Below are 21585 nucleotides of genomic sequence, written 5' to 3' on the forward strand. Positions count from 1 at the left end.
AGACAATCACTAGTAAGAGACAAGACCTGTAAAGAAAAGAAGAAGAGGAAAGACTGAAAAAATATATTGTAAGAAATAGTCATTATCAAAAGCTAACAAATACTTTACACATATGTCATAGTAAAGGGAAAAAAATTCAATAAGTTAAAAAATATAATATATATTTTGTTAAAGACAAATTGCTTCTACCATTCCATTTTCTAATTTCTTATCCAAATTCTTTTATTTAAAAATATATAAATTCAATTAAACTATATTTATATGTATTTTAACATTAAACCCAACGTCATTCAATAGTTAATGAGGTAGACGTTTAATCTTTTCAAGTTTAACGTCCCTATCAATGCAAAATTTAATGAAGAATAAGTAAAAACCGAAATAAGAATTTAATGTAAATCTAAAGTTAACAAAAGTTGATCTGATTATTCTGGTTAGGAGAAATACTATGATATTTGGTAACCTTATTTATATAATTAATAATATATTGTATTACAGCTCTTATACAGTACTTATAATTAAAAAATCATCATTGAAAATATAATAGACGATGATTGACCGTTAGATGCTATTTTTAAATGATTTACTACATTCTGAGTATATCAGATACTTAACTACAAGTTATAGCATGAATAAGAAATATATATTTTTATAATTATTTTCTTCAAAATTACTTAATTAATGATATTTTTCTTTATTTCAAAATTTAGTTTCTAGAATTCTATTTTATTAGAGTAAGAAACAATTTGGATCCATAAAATTTAAGAATTTCTGTATTTTATATTATAGAAACAAATTTAATGCAAACATATCATCATATCACAGCTGGTCATTTGATTCGGAATATATTTGAAATATATTTTGTTTCATACTTTCCACGTAGATTGCTTCTATAGCTCCATTCTATTTTTAAAGGAAAATTCTAATGCAATTTTTGTTATATAATATTGAAACACAAATTGAATTAAAATATATCACAATATAAGGGTTATTTAATTAAAATTTACTATATAATTATTTTTTTTATTTTAATTATTTCTTTAAAATATATTTAAAATAAAATAAAATTGATTATCGATATGCAACTCCTCTTAAAATTAAAATCTTGCATTTTTTCATTAAAGTGAAAAAATAATGACACTTGAAAATTTAGTATTTGGAAAAAAATAATGCAAGCACGTCCTATCAAGTATATTTATTTGAAAATTAAAAAAAATGTGGGAAATGTGTTTGTTGAATATTCAGAGTCAATGGCTTCACATTTATGGGAGAAACTTAGGTACTCAAGAACAACTAAGCTAATTGGAGAAAAAATCTCCTTAAAACTAGGATACAAAATGTTGTTTATTTTCTTAACAAGCTGGTCTTTGATTTGGTGACTCCAATTGAAATAATTTTTTAAAAGAAAAATATTTTTTCGTGTTTCCAACTTGCATTTGAAATCTTGGTCTAAGCGATCATCAATTCTTTTTTAATCTGATCACTATTTTGAACAATTTTTTTAATCAGAATAAATTTCAGCTCATACGTGCATATCTTCTCGATTAGACAACTGGCAATTCGTTTTCTTTACAATAAGAAAAAGTAATGATATATTATTAACAACTTTACTCTTTTTTACATAATTATATTATAATTCTTAATATTATTATTTTAATATTTTTATATTATTTATAAATTTATCCTTTATTATATATATATATACATATATTTATATTTAAATCAATATATACAAAATTATATATAACTTTTAGCTAAAGTATCGTTTCTCATAAGAAAACACAGTTTCGAGGTAGATTCTTTGGATTCCTTGACCACAGTATTTTTACAAACATTTTATCAAATGAATATTTTAAAATAAACACTCATATAGATGAAAATTTATAATCTAATAAGCGTTGTTTCCAATGGAGTTGCTGTAACACCAAATTTAACTTTAAACTACATTATATATATTAATATTGTAATATTACTCGTCTAGAAATAGAATAATTAAAATAATCTTTAAATATTTTATTATTAAAGCTAAACATTTATATAATTTATTTTGAAAAAATTATTATTCTTTTAAATTTTTTTATAAAAATTGACTCATTCTTTCGTTATATTGATTGAAGATATTTTTGAATTCATGATTATGAGTAAAGTAAAATTGTTTTATCAAAAATTTTGTTTAGAATAAGGATTTTTCTATTTTTTTAAAAATTTTATTTTTATATAAATAATTTGATTTTGTATCTGGTGTGTTTAGATCATTAATCAATCAAGACTTTTTAATGCATGTTAGGTTATTTTTAGAATTTTGAGCTATGTAACACATACATTGACATGGACACTGATACGACACGAATACAGATACAGAGATATGTAAAATATCTAAAATGTAGGACACTGGGACACGAATCTATATATTATATAATTGTGAATTATATAAATTGACAATAAAGATTTATGTGCACAAGTATGTTCCAGATTATTTTTGGAGTAGAAAGATGTTTTTTCATGACTGGTCGACAATGATTTGTTTCTTATTTTTATAATCATAATAACAATTTATACAATAAAATTTGAATTTTGAGAAAATTAATGTATTTTTCCTTTTTAAAATTGTGTTAAAACCGTACTAGAATTATTATAAATCTAACAAATACTTTTTGAATTAGACACTTCACGGATACGTGTTCTACAAGTGTCATACAAGTGTCGGTGTCCGAACCGAAATGTCATTTAAGAGGAGTGTTCGAGTTTCATAGCCTTTGATAATTAAATTTCTTTTTTGGATGCTTTGTGGATATTTTTTTTAAAAAATACTATGATATTGTTTCTTACACGGAAGTAAAACTTACATGTAATAGAGCTAAGCATTGGAGATGAAGCTAAACAGTGAGGATATGAGAATTAGTAGGGAATCTTTTTATACAATTGTTTTGGTGTATATATATTTTAATTCCTATAAAAAAAGTAAAATACTTTTGTAGTAAAATATTCTGATAATTTGAAGTATAGAAAATTGGGGATGTTATAGTATTAATGGTTAATTTTTGTATATACCCCTAATTTGTTGTGAAATATAATATAATGATAGTTTGAAGTATATAAAATTGGGGATGTTATAGTATTAATGGTTATTTTTTTTTATATACCCCTAATTTGTTGTGAAATATAATATAATATAATAATGATATATCCACTTATTCTTCAGGCAATTGTTCATTAGTAGAAGTTATCCCATTAAATCATGCGTAGTGTTATTAAACACAACTATTATTTTGAATTATTAATATATGAATTTTTAATAATAATATATTTTTTATTAATTTTGAAAAAGGGATGAAGTTATCCCTTTATGATTGATTAAAATTGATTACAAATAAATCGTAAAAAGAAAGTTGCAAAAAGAGTATATATGTGTAGTTTTCTCCAAGCAAAATTCAAGGTGTGGAAGCACTTGTGTGAAGTTGGAGTAAGGAAGCATAAAATCCACCGCAGACGTTGATGAGTTCTTCATGTTTTCCTTTTTCCACTATGACTCCATTTTTGACAACAGCAATGACATCTGCATTTTTTATTGTGGATAGACGATGTGCCACGACCACAGTGGTTCTGTTCACCATGACTTTCTCTAATGCATCTTGAACAACTCTTTCTGACTCCGCATCTAAGGCACTCGTCGCCTCATCAAGCAGTAGTATCTTTGGACTTCTTATTATGGCTCGTGCAATGGCTACCCGTTGCTTCTGCCCACCAGATAATTGGGTTCCTCTCTCCCCCACTAAAGTATCATAACCCTGCCACAGGAATGAACTAACAAAACTCCTTAACCCAACAACAACACAAAGCAAGCTAAGGAATGCTTATTTATTTTACCTGTTGTAGGGCACTAATGTATGTATGTGCATTGGCCAATTCTGTAGCAGCTATGACTTCTGCTTCAGTAGCATTTCCCTCTTTTCCATAGGCAATATTGGCACGTATTGTTTCATTGAACAAAACTGGCTCTTGGCTTACAATCCCCATCTGCTGTCTGAACCACTTGAGTTGTAACTCACGAATTTCCACACCATCAAGTGTGATTTGCCCTGAATCAGGATCATAAAATCTTTGCAACAAGGCTATCACTGTTGATTTCCCACTTCCACTTTCACCAACAAGAGCCACCGTCTGGAACACCAATTTTGGCGGTGAAGTACCTTTTGAAAATGAAAAGTTAAAATATATAAAACTCAAACTGTATGTACCTTGCCAGAATGGATGGCCAAGCTGAGGTCTTGGAAAATGGGTATGTCAGGTCTAGATGGATACTTGAAGCTCACATGACGAAGCTCAATTTCTCCCTTCACGCTATCCAGTGTGATGCCAGACTCATCACTGGGATCTATTTTTGACTTCTTATCAAGCATTCTAAATATGGAAGCAGTGGCTGACTTGGCTTTGCTTGAGTCAGGACCAAGGGAGGTTGACTGGGAGATACCAGCAGTTACCAGAATTAATGCAAAGAAAACCTGAAAAGCATGAAAACAACTACAAAGATTGAAATGCAATATTGTTTACGCATTTCTCTCCAAAAGTTTATAATGAATGTTATAAACATGAAAGAAAGAGTCAGTACCCGCAAAACATCTGAGAACGGCGCCTTCCCAGCTTCCACAACTCTAGCACCTGCGTAGAAACCGGTTGCTTGAAAACTAAGCAACGTGAAAAGCGAAAGCGCAAACGCTAATCCGTTGATCAATCCTCCTTGTCTTCCTGCTTTGATGGGGTTCTCACATTTTTTCCTGTACATTTCCATAACCTTGTCTTCAGCGCAGAACGATGCAACTGTTCTTATGCTTCTCACTGCATCATTAGCAACTTGGCTTGCTTCCTCATACATCATCTGTTGCAACAAACATATAATCTGAATAATGCGGTTACTCATATAATAACTATGTACTTGGAAAACAAAACTAACCTTTACATCTGCAGTGAATTTCTTCAAGAGTTTCATCTTAACATAAAAATTGAATCCTAAAATGGGAACCAGGACAAGAATAACTAACGTCATCTGCCAAGATGCAGTGAAAGCAATGATCAAACCTGCCAATGCAGATGCTGAATTTTGAACTAATAGTCCCAGCGCATCACCAACAAGGGCACGTACCAAAGCCGCATCTGCAAAGAGTCTGGCACTGATGGCACCACTTGAGTTTTCAGGTTCATCAAACCAACCAACCTCCATGTTGACAACCTTCTCAAAACACATTAGCCTGATACGGTGGATTAACTTGAATCCTGCTACAGAAAAGAAGTATCCTTGTCCAACATTTGTCAGAAATGCTGCAAAACCAACGGTAATAAACATCAGTGCCCAAAACTTGGAGTCTTTTTGCATCTGATCAAAAGGTTCATAAAATGTCTTCATGGCCATGGAAATCAGCAACCCATATATTGGATTTACAAGACCATTTGCTATGGCAGCTACACATCCAATCAGAAGAACAGGAATCTCTGGCTTATTGAGGGAAGCAAGGCGGCTGAGTGGAACCTCTGGTGCTTGTTCTTTGGGTTGTGAGTTTTCAAGTTCAGAATGAGGGACGTTAACTCCTTTGGATAAACCAAAGGAAACAGAATAAGAGTGGGTGCTACTGTTCCCTTTGGATGAATCCCTACTGATAGATCTTTGAAATGATCTCCTTTGACTAGATTGTCTAAAGGATTCTCCAGAAATTTCATTCTTGCTGTGATGATCTGCACTTTCTTCTGAATCATTGTTTATTTCTTGTAGGCGTATAAGTTGCGAGTAAGCTCCATCTTCCTTTAATAATTCTGAGTGTGTTCCTGATTAATAAACACACAATCTAAAGAGTAAGCAATTCTAATTCAAGATGCTTTTATATTTAGGTATTTAGAAATATAAATATATATTATATACAAAAATAGATATACTGCTTCAATAAAAGTAACGAATTTTTATATGTTTAACTATGTAATATAATAATAAATAAATTTATTGTTTTAATAAATATTTATATAATTGAGTTTATTTGAGTGTTAACTATTATTTTTGTTAATTCTTTGTTTGTAGGGTAACTGGTCCAAAGAAAATAACTACTTTTGTGGATGAGTCAGATAAACAAAATCAAATCTACAATATCTTAAAAACAGGAAACAAATCTTTTGCAAAATACAATAATTTTGAAAACTGAGAAACAAAATCTAAATAGAATATTTTTTCAAGAACCTTGGAGCAGAAAGACCTATAAAAAGACATAAGCTTTAAGGAGAAACGAGGGAGGTTCACAGAGTTTTCTTAATTTCTTTTCTTTTTTATAATTCTTTTGTTTTGCCTCCAAGTTAAACATTTTTTGTTGATTCTTTTTTTGTTTTTTCAATTCTCTATAGCAGTTTTTTTATTTTCTAATCTACTGGAAAACTGAGTTTTTGTGAGAGATTATACTTGAGTGCATGATTGAGAGTCTTTCTTATATTAAAAGTTTGGTTTCTCAGTTAGTTGAGATTGTTCTAATTAATTTTTTGGGTGCATGATTCAAAAGATAGGAGATAAACATTCTCATGGAATATATACATGGAAACAAAGTAGGTAATGATTAAACCATTAGACATATGTTTTACTGTTGAGTTTCAAGTTGAATCAAATTGACACATGTTCAATCTGGTTTAGCTCTATTTGAGGATTGAGAAATGAATAATATTTAGAGAATCTATGAGAAATTCATTGGTGGAATAACTTGGGAGTCAAGTTGCATTATTTTCTATTTTAAATCATCATTTATATTTATATTTTCCTACTTAACAATCATAACCCCTTTTGCTTAACTGTTATTGCTAATTTTGAATTCTGTTCACTAGAATCACTATTGAATTCGTTGAAAGACGATTTGAGTTCATCTGACTACTAGTATACTATCATCTCATTTCATTGGCATTAGGTAGTCTATCATTGTCTTAGACGGACTACACTATAATTTTTTTAATTCGACCGCTAATCAATAATTATAATTAATAATAACTTTTTATCCTCATTATTTGAATGTTTTCTCTTTTTTTACTAATTAGATAAAATTAAGAACATTTTAAGTAATGAGACGAAATTAAAAGAAATCATGATTTTGAAAAAAAAAAACTATTTTATAATATAAATGAATGATAAAATTTTAATTGAGTGAAATATTTATAATTTATAATTGATTTCTTTATTTGATCTTTTAGATTAAATTTTTATTCTGCTATTTTTTTATCGTTAATAAAATGTTACTTCATATATTAAAAAATACATATATTTTCTCATAAAATAAATTGAATATATTTTTAATTTATTATTTATTAACCTAATAATTTTTAGTTTTATCTAAATTTTTTGTTTAACTTTTTTTCTTATCTTATTAAAAATATAAATATTTGAAATATATTATAATAGGTTTATACATGTTAAATGATAGAAAAAAATGTTCATACATAGGATATGTCACGTTAAACTTGATTTTTTTTTATATGAATTTATAATGTAACACAACATAAAAATTCAAAAAGATATATAATGGAGAATCTGAAAATTATTTTTATAAAAACTGTTAAAGTAGAATTATACACATTTTTTTTATAAAAGTTGTGTACCGTTTGAAGAAGGCGGGGCTACTGGTTACACTAAAGTAAGATATATAGAAGCAATATTGTGATGATTATGATGCATGGATTGTATCAGAATCAAAGAGTTAATAATCTATGAATCAATGGAAACTCAAAACAAGGCATCATTTCAATGAATCGTATGGTACCTTTCTCAATCATTTTCCCTTTGTGAATGATGGCTATCGTATCAGCATTCTTCACTGTGCTCAAGCGATGCGCCACCACAATAGTAGTTCTGTTGATCATGATCCTGTTTAGAGCCTCTTGCACTATTCTTTCTGACTCTACGTCAAGTGAACTTGTGGCTTCATCCAGAAGTAGAATTCGAGGATTTTTCAGGATTGCTCTTGCAATGGCAATGCGTTGCTTCTGCCCACCAGATAACTTGCTTCCATAATCACCAACCAGTGTGTTCAATCCCTGCATGCAGAGGTAAAAAGTTGAAGTTTACTTAACAAGTTCCAAGATTATGAATAAAGAAGTAGCCTTGAAAATGAAGTGATGTAAAGATATGAGATGATATGAATGAATATGCATTAAGGTGTGTTATTTTTATGTAACTATTAAAAGGGTTATTAACATTAATTATAACTATTTAACATGTTAAGTGAAAAGTCATTTAATGATTAAGGGGTATTGTAGTATAAAAAGTATCAATCCCCCCTGTTTTTCCAAAGTCTTCCTCTCTAGTTTTGTAATAAGTTGAGCATAGAACCTGTGGAAGCTTATCAATGAATTTAGCAGCATTTGCAAGTTCAGCAGCAGATCTTATCTCTTCAATTGTTGCACCTTCTTTTCCATATGCAATATTGTCCTCAATGCTACATGAAAACAACACCGGCTCTTGGCTGACAAGGCCTATTTTTCCTCTGATCCACCTTAGCTGAAATTCTTTCAGGTTAATACCATCAATAAGAACTTCACCAGCATGTGGATCATAGAATCTTTCTACCAAGCTGATAACTGTAGACTTTCCACTTCCACTTTGTCCAACTAACGCTGCAGTTGTGCCACTTTTTATATGAAAAGAGAATCCATCAAATATCAGTTCTTCTGGTCTTGATGGGTAACTGAAATAAACATCCCTTAACTCTATTTCGCCTTCAATATCTTCTAATATTTTCCCATTTGGATCATAAGCGTCTATCTGTGGCTTCCTTTCAATTGTCTGGAACATTTTGTGAGCTGCAGCCTGACCTAAAGCAAAAGCATTTATGCAAGGGGATGTCTGTCCAAGAGACCTAAGATATGAAAAAAAGAAAACTATGTAAATAAGATCTATGGATCTATTTGATAAAAATCGTGTGCGTGCATGTGTGTTAGTTTTAATAAAATAAAGCTATATGAACTGTCAAACTTCCTTCAAAGAATAAAAACATTAAATTAAAATGATACTTACGATGAGCCAATAAGTATGGAAAAAATCACATTCATCACTGTGCCCCCACTATATCCTTTTTCCATTATCAACTTTGCTCCAAACCATACACCCAAAGCATAAGTACCCAAAGTAACAAACAAAAGTGTGCCTGTACCGACTCCATAAATGCAACCTTCTTGAATTCCTGATTTGTAAGCATGTGCAAGATCTGTTTTATAACTAGATACTGCTTGTTTTTCCCCAGTAAAGGCTGCAACCTGGAAATACACAAAGGAATTTAAGAAATATGAATATCATGTCTCTTCAAGAACTGAGTATATTGATCGAGAAAGTATATATAGAATTCTATAGTTATGTTTCAACTTTGAACAAAAAGCATACGGTTCTTATTGAGCCAATTGTCTGTTCAACTACACGTGCAGCTTTTGCATAATCCGTTTGACCTCTAGAAGCAAACCTTTCTATGGTGAAGGCCATAGCAGCACCTGACAAAACAAGAAGCGGAAAAGTGGACAACATGACAACAGTGAGAAGCCACCCTTTCACAGACGCTATCACAAATCCGCCAGTGCATGTTGCTATAAGCTGCAGAAATCTCCCAACCTGATAAGAGAAAAACACATTAAAATTGATCTCTTGCAGGTTGCTGCATGCATAAGCATATGGTAGGTAGGTACCTTCTCACCCATGGCATCTTGTAAGAGAATGGTGTCACCTGAGATTCTCCCTATGACCTCTCCGGTGTTTGTTTCCTCATCAAAGAAAGCAATATCTTGTCTCAGAACAGTTTTCAGATAGAGTCCCCTTATTCGTGTAGTCTGCCTCTCCCCCGTCACCGTCCAACATGACACCTCTGAAAAATCAAATGCTTCTCTCAACTCAACTTTAATGTTGTGTTTGTTCTTCATGTGGTTTCATATCATCCTCCCTAACTATAATGTGGTCAAGTTACTCATTTCATAATTTACCTCCTTTCCTAGTGCTCTACTAAACTCCATCTGTTAATATTTTTAATAAAATGATATTTAAAAAAATATCATATTTACTAAAACTTAAATAAAAAATTATGTAACTAAGAGAATAAAGTTTTAAAATAAAAATTTAAAGAATTTTTTGTTTGACAAAAAATTAAATGATTTAATTACTATATATTAAAAATCAACTAAATTATAAATTATATTTTAAAATAAAAATTTATATTTTTGAAAAATATATTATTTTCATATAAAATAAATAAATAATTATACAATATATGATTAGAATAAACTTATTATTATGTTGATATATAATTTTTGTATAATTATAAATATAAATAAAAACATATAAATGATATTTTATTAATAATATAAAAAATATTAATATCTATCTTTTAAAGTTAAATAGAGTGTGATGTCATCTTTTAGTTTGTAATGGTTTCTCCAGAATAACTACTTGTTTTTATGTATTGACAAGAATAATTAAATTTATTTTATTGATCTTTAAATTATTTAATTTTTGAAATATTTTATTTAAATAGATTTATTTAAATTTATTTAATAAAGTATTTTCATTGCCACTAAATAAAAACACTATTACTTTATAACTATCCAATATTAATAAATAAGTAAATAAGCAATACATATTTCAATAGAAAAAAAAATGAATTAACATCTATCAAAAAATAAATTTAGTGATATTGGTTGAGAAAATTTTGCAAACATCAGCAAAAAATAGTTTTTATCTATTAATAGATAAACAATTATAATAATGCCAATTAGAGATAAGAAATGAATTTGTTATAGTCTCGTCTCGATTTTTATGAATTTTTTTGTATAGGCAATATCTAATTTAAAAAATTAGGTATGGATTTTTTTTAAATTGGGTATGGAGAAAATTTTGTTTAAAAATAGAAGTGATATAACTGAAATGAAACATACATATTTTAATATTAAAGTAAAAAACTTATAAATAGAAACACTTATATATATATATATATATATATATATATATATATAAATAGAAGTACTTACGTAGAAAGGCTCCTGTTCCAGATCCTAGTGCCAAGTATACCAATTTAAGACAAACCTGCGTTTGTATCAATCACAACAAACTCAGATTATTGTAACTTAACAAACCTTCCAAACCCTACTTACAAAATCAAAACATATCTCAGTAAACTACTAACATCCTTTCATTATTCTAGCTTACTAGTTTTTGGATTACGAATTTGATTATATAATGTATATTTTAATATTTGTAACTTTTTTAAATATATGTACGGAAATAAAATGTATTTTTTAAAAATAGTTAGTGATATATGAAATAGAATTATATTAAAATTATGATTGTAGTCTTCAAAAATATTTACTAGAATTTAAATTTATTATGAAATTTTTATTTCCTAACAATAATAGTGAGATGCTATACCCTTATGATTTTCTTAAATAAAAATTTAAACATAACATAAAGTTATATATTTATATAATAGTAAATCGAATGTTATTTTTTTGTTTTGTATATTATTAATCTGTTGTATATCTACTTCGATAATACAATATGAATATAATGAATGAGTCATGTGATGATTCAATTGTTTCACAAATGAGAAATAATATCTATTAAGATATTAGTATCTAGTGAAATTTGTTAGATATGTATCTTCTATACAATCGTAATTCCTTATAGTCTTTGTTTAAAGTCAATAAATGAGTTTAATAATGTAATTCATGAATATTTGTGAATGTAAAATTATTAATTTTTTAATTTCATGGAGAAAAGAATTGATCTATATATATATTAATAAAATAAAATAAAAAAACAAAAATAGAACAAAATTTATTATTAATGAATGATGTGTGAGAGAGGTGAGTGAGATGGTTTTACCTGGGAAACATCTTGGAGTACGTTAGAGTTTGGCTTAGTGGCGCTGAAGTCATCAATTATTTGACCTATTAGTAATGCCATGAGAGGTAAAGCGACGCCGTTTCCAATGGCACCAATGCTCCCAGCACCCATAAAAAGAATGTCAGTGGAGTCTGCAAAAGCGAACAGCTTATGAAATGGAACTGTCTCTGCCTTTTCTTTCTGTTTCTTGCGTGTTCCCTCTGATGTGCTTGCCTCCTTATGTTTGATCTCATCTCCATTCTCCACACCCATCTCACACATTATATCACTGCCCTCTACGTTCCAACCATGCAACAAAATTCAGAAAATAAAAATAACAACTCAGAAACACAATAACACCTCAAATCAAGGAATCAGTGTGAGGTTGAAACAAAGCTAAACAGAAAATATGAACAAGAAATAAAATCTGGAAAATAAAAAACTCGCGATCAACAAACAAGGGTAGTGAGAAAGAAGAGACAGAAAGCACGTAGGGAAAATATATTCTACCTTAAGAATAGAAAGTGGAAATACAAACTAAAATTTTAAAGAAAGAAAAATTATAGTGGTTATGCAGAAATGTCAATGTACATTTTAATGGATCGATTCTTCTCCGTGATGGCCACGGGAAATTAACAATGCATTAATTGTTTCGTCTAACAGTTGGGTCATTTTAGCATAAAGATTTTGGCATACTAACGTAGAAAAAATTTTAAATTCTCTGACATAGTTTTTCTAAAATTTTTCTTCCATAACATAAAGTAATATTAAACACTCTATCAATACTTTGTTTAGGTGGTGTGATGAAAACTGAAAATAAATTAATACAGTAAAAAGGATATTATTTAAATAAAATAAATAAAATTAAAATAAATATTTATTTATTATTATAACAAAAAGTAATATAACTTTAAAACTAATATATATTAATAAAATGTTTATGACATTATTGATTATATTAAAATTATAATTGGTTGTGTTTAAAGTAAATATAACTATTAATAAAATATTTTTAATATATTTTATTATGCTATCTTCTTTCGCTCACGACATAACTAACTAGTGTGGAAAATTTAATAACATATATCTCCTCCATTTTCTTAACTTTGTGCATATACCATCCAAACGTTATTTCATTTTCACTTTCGTTGCTCCAAAACGCTGGAAACTGGAAACACAAAACATATTCAATCTATATACTCCTAGTTATTTATTAAAACTTACGTAAAATTAGGAGTAAATTTCATGAAAAGTTAATTGCTTTTATACATGTTGCCTTAGTCAGTTAAGATTTGTATTGTAAGATTGATTGTCTTGATATTATATATTGATTATTCACTGAAAAAAAAGAAGACTTTATGATAATTCAATGATATCGAATAAACATTGTGGAAAAAAAAATATATAACATTTATTTTTATTTAAATAAACTAACGAATTTTACATCTTATTAAAAACTATTAAAAAGAATGAAGCCTAATACAAATATTGCATTATACAATATGAACATGAGTAAACATACAAAATTTGCATTATAAACAATAAACATAAGTAAATTGTTTACATTGTTAAGTTGAAACATTCTCCCACAACCCTTTATGATGGTCATCACATGCGATATGGACATCATCAACTTCGTAATCAACATCTAAGGTTGGCATATTTGTGTAGAAAGATAAAGTTTCACTGATATCAAGTATTGAATCATCATTCTCATTAGTTATCGATTATTTAAATTTTAAAGTTATTAGCTAAAATCTTGGTAGCTAATTAAATATCAATTTAGAAACTATTTATCAATAATAAAAACTAATATAGATATCAATAATTATTTTAGTCTCTAAAATAGTATTTAATTTAATCTATATAGTAAGTAATTAATTTTTTGATTTAAAGTTAGTTTTTATTTAATAATTTTCTTATAGTGAAATCATTACATTTTATATGAATTTTGTTGTTGAAGAGTCACACAAGATAAAAAAAAATATCAAAAAAATATTAAATTATTTATTAATTTAAACTGCATTGATATTATTAACTTTAATTGACCTGGATTTTTTTTACCATTTATTATCTTTTCACTAAATTGATTAAATCAGGGAGATAACATGACTAAATTTTTCGGTCTTGAGTTTTTGCAAAATCCTGTTGTAATTCTTTTAAGTATCCCAATTGGATTTTGAACCCAGTGGATTGTATGAAACTGGTTGTTTAATGCTTTCTTGAGTTTAGTTTGGTTGTTTCTTATTTAAGTTGGAAGGTGTTCCTTGATTGGAGGTTGATAAGGCGCTAACTCTTTATGTATAAGGGTTGGACCACTCCTGAAGTGGTTTCCATTTATTTATTTTTTATTACTGATAAAAAAAATGACGGAGAAACAACTTAGTTTAACGAAGATATTTTAAGAGAGTAAAGTACAAGTTTATAAACTAAAGCAATTTTAGAAATAAAAAATAGTATTTGAATTAGATTTTTATTTACAAAAACTCTAAAACTGCATGGGATGAAAATTTGCAAGTAATGACCATAATAAAACTTCATAAACATTAAAAGCTCTTAGTACAACTATAGTGCCGAATTTCTGCTAGCCTCTACAAAATGAACATAAAAGGTTTTAATTGCAGGCCAAAATATGTTAGGTTTACGTATCAATTAAAGGGTACCTAATGGTGTAATGGTCACAAAGAAAATGTATAATGGGTAGAGAGATAATCTCACAAGTTAGAAATAGGTAAAAACACTATTTCTTTTTTTAACACTATGAAAGGTACACCATTATTTTACGTGAACTAATATACAAGGTGTTATTAATTTTTAAAAATAAAATATATTCTTTTCTTTCTTTTTTTATTTCTTAATTTAACTACTTATTGTCATTCTAATCCTTTAAAAACTATTTAAGCAATGTTTTCAATATAAAATTGTATAAGTTAATAGTGTTTATCTATATTTATGGATTGTAGGTACAGATTAATGAACTTTACCTTAAATATTCAAACTATAACTATTTTAATTATTTATTATGTTAAAAAAAGAATAAACATTTTATTATATTTAATTTAATTTTAATTACTTATATTTTTTGTTTATTTGATTATGAGTTTTGTTTATAAGTAAAAATTAATAAAATATTTATAAAGAATGACTTTCTTTCGCAGGATGAAAAGTCTAATATTTTTTTTTTCATTTTTCATAATTTTATATTTCGTTTTTCAGGCTGCATTCGCATCTCTTCGCTCCCACTTTAGAAACAGATACACAACCTAAAGAAACAATTAGGCAATGTAGGTGTAATGTAGTTTAGATCTTCATGATTTTTTTGTTCTATAAATATAACAAATTATAAAACTTTAAGTATCTTGAAGACCTACACCAAATTTGTTAAACTTACAACATCTATCATAATGGCCATTTACTTTTTATGGTAAGTTATATGTTATTGAATATTTTTTACTTTTATCTTTATTTGACTTTTTTTTTTTTAAGTTGACAAGTGGATCAGGTTTGGTGGACAAGTTCGTTATTCTGTTTCATTTAGGTGAGACATATCAACATTTTGAATCCGTCAGTTTATATTAACCCAGTCCACCTAACTTGTCAACCTGGTAGGGTATGGATGGGGTGAGACGGGTTAACCTAAAATATCTCCAACATTGTCCATCCATAACATACTTTGTTGATTAGGAGCTGAGATAGAGTGGAGAATCCAAGATACAACCATGTTATTGCAGTAGTGCCAAGAAAAATACAAAAAATTTGTTTAGTAGGTTTAGTTATGCTTCCATCAACAAATTCACGTTTATTTTTAGCGCTAATTAGAGTTGTCACCATAGATATGTTCAAAAAATGATAATTGTTTTCATCAAGAAAAAAATATGTTCAAAAAATGATCTCATACAATATATACAACAAAAATAAGTCTAACTCAACCTTATGAAACTGGCTCATGAGATGAAGTTTGCACCCACTTATATACAATGAAATGTCTTTATCTCTAGTCGACGTGGAATTAAAAAAAATAAAAAATGAAAAAACAGACAAACTAAAAAGTAATGATAAATTCAACTCTATCTTGTTAAGATAAGAGATGAGAAAATTCACTACATGCTTAAAAAAATGCGTACTTGATATGACCTTCGAAGGTTACGAGTAAAATTATAAATATGTTAAGTATTTAAGTGCATGTGAAAATGATTTGATATATAAGTATTAACTATCAGTGCAATTTTCTGGAAAAAGAATCCAGCTTAATCTATCATGTTATGGTTTAATGTAAAATAAGTTTCCCTTATTAGTTTTAAATAAAAAGCTAAATATTAAAACAACATCTTTACTAATTTTGTAAACCATAACATCTTAGTCTTTGTTGGATCAAATAAGAGCCAGCTGAAAACTATCTTTCCTGATTTTTAGTAGCAACACTATTCCCAGTAATACTAGCTACTCCTTTTATAAGAACAATACAAGAGTTTTAAGTGTTCTGTAATTTGTTTTTGTATGAGTTTGGGTATTACATTGCTCCACTTTCATGAAAAAAACCCAAATTCAAAAATATAGCATTCTTATTTAGAAAGTAATACCAGATTTTTCCAATATCACCCTAACCAAGTTAATATTTGTTAGATGTGTACTAGAGTAAAATTTGTCCCCAATCCATATATACCCATTTACGTGTAAATTTATCTAATTCATCTATTTTTTAAACTTAATAAACTATATTGTGAATGTTTAACGGACCAAAGTTAATTTAACTAATCTTTATAATTTAATCTTTCTTAAATATGCTTTTTTTTTTTAAAAAAAATATATAGTTTCAAATTTGATTTACATTTTTTTCAATTTTAAAAAATATAATATTGAAATTTTTTAAATTTTTAAGATATTGGTTGTCCATTTATGAAAATTATTAATAAATGAATTGGATTACACTTTTAATAAATGGATTAAATTTAATCATAATTTTAATTAAATTTTTAATAAATTAATATATATTTTTATATAAAGTATAATTTACTTCATTTTCAACCATAATTTAAATAAACGAGCAATGGAAGGAACATGTATAAAATTTTAATGACACAATTAATTCTAGAAAATATTAGACAATTAGTTGTATAAAAGAAACATTGCGTATGTCTAAGGAAAACTAAATACCTAGTATTTGATAAACTATTTCTATCATACGGGTTCTGAACTAATAGATTAGTTTATTATATTAAAAGTGCTTGCTTAAATATCGGATAAACTAGTTAGTAAATTTGAAATGGCATATATATATATATATATTACACAAATTAAATTTCTATTTTTAAGCAAACATATATTATTATATAATTATAATTCAAAAATAATTCTTATTAAACTTTTATTTTTATTTTTATTTTAAAGTGTATGCTTCTTTTAATTTAAACAAATTATTTTATTTAAATAAGTTGATTTTTTATTTAAATGAATTGATCTAATGAGTATTGATATAATTTAAGTTATATTTTTTTTAATTTATTGATTTAAATTATTGTTATATGAATTTATTTTTATAATTTTTATTGTGTGTAAGGTTTATATAACATCTTATAATTAAATATTTATTACTTTCTGTTTGTAATGTTAATTTTTTATTTATTTTGAATTGCATACAAAATTAAAAATTAATCCCACAAATAATAAACATAGTCTAATAATTAATTATGTGCATAAAATTGAAATAATAATAAATGAAATGAAAATAAGGATAATAAAAAATATATTAAAATACAAGAAATAATAAATAAAAAAATTAAAGAAACTTCAAGTTTTAAGCTAAAAACTCCTAAAATAAATTATTCTTAAATATTTACTAAGTACTTTTGTACTAGTTGGACAGGTTGTGATTGGAATATTCCCTTCTCTTTACAGCAGATGTCTTTTTTTTTTTTTAATCATATCATGATTAGAGAGGAACAGGATATTCCTAATTGGATTCTAAATGAGTCTGGTCGTTTCACTCTTAAATCGGCTAGGACTTTTTTCTTGGAACCAGGAGTTCCAGGTGGTTGGGGTAAATTCATTTGGTCTTCATTTATTCCGCCTTCCAAAACTCTAGTACTCTGGAAAATTTTCATGGGCGACTTCCTACAAATCAACATATTCAGAATAAGGGTTTGCATATATGTTCTATGTGTTCGCTTTGTGAAAAGCAAGAGGAATCTATTCAACATCTATTTTTTGAATGTTCTAACGCATTGCATATTTGGAGTTGGGTACGACAAATTTTTCTTACTTCTCATTTCTCTAATAAAGATGATCTACTTTCTTTTATTAAGAGTGATGGTAGTCCTTTGGTTAAATTGATTAAGCTTGTGGTGATAACCTTTTCTATATGGATGATATGACGTATGAGGAATTATGCTAGATTTCAAGATAAGATTGGGGTTTCTAAGGCTATTTCGATAATTAAAAATTTAACTTGTCTAGTGGGAAATTCGTCTAAAGCTTCAATGAAGAATGATATGTTGGTCTTCAACGTGATTAAGTTTTTCGGTATTAAGACTCGTAGTGGTAAAGTTCTTCGTCCTCTTCCTATTAGATGGGAATTTCTTTCACCAGGCTAGGTCAAAATTAATACTGATGGGGCTGCTAGGGGGTATCCTGGTCTTGCTACTTGTGGAGGTATATTTCGTGGGAGTATGGGAGAATTTATTGGTGCTTTTTCAGCGTTTCTTGAAGTTCAAACTGCTTTGGTTGCTGAGTTTTATGGAGTTATACATGCTATGGAGGAAGCTCAAAAAATGGGACTTACTATGTCTGGCTTGAATGTGATTCTGCCTTGGTTTGTGCTGCGTTTACTACTAGGACTAATGTTCCGTGGATGCTTCAGAATCGATGGAATACTTGTCTTAATTTTTGTGGGACAATCAGGTTTAGGGTAACTCATATTTTTCGTGAAGGGAATGCGTGTGCTGATAAGTTGGCTAATTTAGGATTTATTCATAGAGAATCTTTTCATTGGTATAATAGACTCCCAGCTAGTCTGTTCTTAGAATTCTTTATGAATAAGTATAATCTACCTATGTATCGTTTGTGTTAACATATGAGTTTTGGTCTAGTTCCCCCATATTTTTGTATTTTTTATTTTTTTTTAATAATATTTTTTTTCATGTGATGGCAGATGATTGTTGTTACTTGAGGTGTCAGCTTAGCTGAGATGTCAAGTTGCATAGTGATGCCTAACACGAAAACTTTATAAAAAAAAAACTACGCTAATCTAATAAAGTAATAATCACACTCTTGATTTTTTTAGAATTGTGTTTCTTTATACTAAGTAATACTTCAAACTTGTTTTCTAAAACAAATTTTAATCAAAAGTAAACTTTGATTATAACCAGTTTTATAAGATGGTGATGAGCTGTTAAAAAAAAATAGCTGTTGGAATTCCCTGGGCTAAGTGTGGGCTTTTGTCATGTGCTTACTAGAAAGCCTGTATCAAACTTTACAGAATTTGTGCTTATGCTACTCACATTAATAATTGTGACGAGTTTTGGCAGTTTGAGATAATTTACCATCGTAATCTTAGATAATAAAGTTTGTTTTACACAGTAAATAATAAAAATAACTATTTTACAATTATTTTTTAAAATAAAATATTATATTATGTTAAAATAATAATTTATTTAAGTGTAAAATAATTGGAATGGGTATTAAGGTATAAGTATGATTGTTGAATCATAAATCTCCGTATAGCAAATTTTGTCTGAAGATCCACCTACCCCACTTACCTCAAATGGATATCCAATAATATCTACTAGTCAAACAGAACTTGTCCTAATTTATGAGTAAAGACAAAAAAATAACTACCAATTGATTAAATGTAACAAGAACATAGTAAGAGGATTGAGAATAAAGATACCAAATTTTTGTATCCATATTTTGTTGATACTATTGGTTAGATAAGGAAGCTCATCTCACTGTAAGGATGGCCCAGAATTTAGATACTCTGAAACATCGCAAAATCGGACTCATCGATGCAGACAAAGGTCTTTTTATCAAACTAGTAAAATTTAATACGTTAATTACTTAAATAGATAAAAAAAATTAAAAATTATTAAATTAAATAAATAGTGGCAATCCGATATAACTTTAGTCTTACGAAAATGAAGTTGTATTCACTTAATACAACTTCAATATGTTTAATTAAATTCGTATAAGTTGATACAATTTTAATATAATTAAAACTGTTTTATTATTAGTTAAAATTTTATTAGTATAATTTTAGTTAAAATTTAATTATATTAAAAACTGTGTTTACTTTTAGAAAGTGATAATTATCTTAATTTAAATTGACTTTTTCACACTAAAATTGTATCAGCTAGATATAATTTTTTTACACTAAAATTATACAATTTATCTATTTTAATAATTTAAAACCTTTTTTAATAATTAATCTATCAAATTACACTAATTTATTAAAAAAATCAAACATAACTGAACTAAAATTAATTATGGTTCATTTTACAATGATCTTGGTTGTACACGAGTACCATCATACACGAGGAATAAATTACTATTTTCAATTTTCTCATTGCACATCTACCCAAAAAGTTGCCAGTAAAGTATCCAAATCATTTATTTATTTCAATACTATATTTATATCTGACGGTAACAAATGATGCATCACCCGGGGGGAAATTTACGTTAATGAGAAATTTATAACCACATAGATCTCTATCAAATGGAGGAGACTAGGAAAAAAATAGTTAGAGAGAATACCAATTTTGATTATTATTATTATAAGGTTGTAGTAACACATTGTTAAGTTTAAAAATTAATTAATTGAAGTTGTAGATTTATTGGAGGACTTCAGAGTAAAAAAAAAAAAAAACTAGTTACAAAATTAGTAAACTAAAAAATTCAACTTTTTTTTTATATAGAAGAAGTACTAAATGATCTTTTGTGATAGTAGTGTATTTCTTTTATTTCTTAATTCAATCGTGCTGCATTTGCTTATTTGAGCTTTGGTACATCATTTGACGATTTGATGTTGGAGAGATGAGTCGTTGTTTTAACAATTGGAATTTGACAAAGTTCATGCTGTGAGATGTCATATTTATCATGAAAAGATTGCAAGTTTATTGTAGAAAAATGAACAACAATCAATCATGTGTCATGTCACAAGATACGATAGGCAAAACTTAGAGTTTGAGGTTGAGGAGATACTGACTCCTGAGCTTCAACGACCACCTATGTCATACATTGTGAAACTGAGTGGTGGTGTGATTGTGACCACTTTCAAGCGCTTAGGCTACCTTGTTAGCATATCTTCTTTGTTTATCTGTAATGTCATCTACAATTGGCCACATTTGTTGCTCGCGTCTACAACATCCACAACATTTAAAAGGCCAACGAGGTCCAATTTCATCTGGTCCAAAATGAAGATTATTGGTCTCCTTATGTGAGTCCAAAGCTTATACTCGACCCACACATGCGACGAAAAGAATAGGAAAGATCAACTATTAATCGTATACATAATGAAATGGATTAACCAATATCAAATAAGCCTAACAAATATTCATATGGTCATAACGAAGGTCACAATAGAGAAAATTGCCCTTCTAGAAAATAAGATTTATACAATTATGTTATTTTTCTATCGATAGAATGTGCTTACATTACATGCTTAACCATTTATTTCCTTCAAAAGTTTCCATATATCTACCATATAAAAACTTGTTATTATTTAT

General features: G+C 27.8%; 1 protein-coding gene across 1 annotated transcript; it reads right to left on the reverse strand.

The window, feature by feature from the left end:
• Positions 1-3286: 3286 nt before the first annotated feature.
• On the reverse strand, positions 3287-12256 carry LOC137830162 (ABC transporter B family member 11-like). Its single transcript, XM_068637337.1, has 12 exons — positions 11870-12256; positions 11017-11071; positions 9685-9860; positions 9389-9610; positions 9026-9264; positions 8342-8867; positions 7773-8046; positions 4949-5814; positions 4607-4873; positions 4236-4499; positions 3865-4158; positions 3287-3785 (listed from the first exon to the last, which is right to left on the reverse strand). Exons 1-12 carry the CDS (start codon positions 12149-12151, stop codon positions 3429-3431), a joined length of 3822 nt encoding a protein of 1273 aa, XP_068493438.1. The 5' UTR covers positions 12152-12256; the 3' UTR covers positions 3287-3428.
• Positions 12257-21585: the final 9329 nt, after the last annotated feature.

The sequence above is a fragment of the Phaseolus vulgaris genome, chromosome 7 (assembly GCF_000499845.2).
Source record: "Phaseolus vulgaris cultivar G19833 chromosome 7, P. vulgaris v2.0, whole genome shotgun sequence".
In the NCBI taxonomy this organism is placed as follows: Eukaryota; Viridiplantae; Streptophyta; class Magnoliopsida; order Fabales; family Fabaceae; genus Phaseolus; species Phaseolus vulgaris.

Bases quoted from the DNA above. Each gene is read 5' to 3' on its own strand.
- LOC137830162 (XM_068637337.1), bottom strand. From the start codon at position 12,151: ATGTGTGAGATGGGTGTGGAGAATGGAGATGAGATCAAACATAAGGAG. The intron at 9,861-11,016 runs GTAAGTACTTCT...TTGATTTTTCAG, and splicing joins TGGAACAGGAGCCTTTCTAC to AGGTGTCATGTTGGACGGTG. The intron at 5,815-7,772 runs GTACCATACGAT...TTTATTAATCAG, and splicing joins AGGGAAAATGATTGAGAAAG to GAACACACTCAGAATTATTA.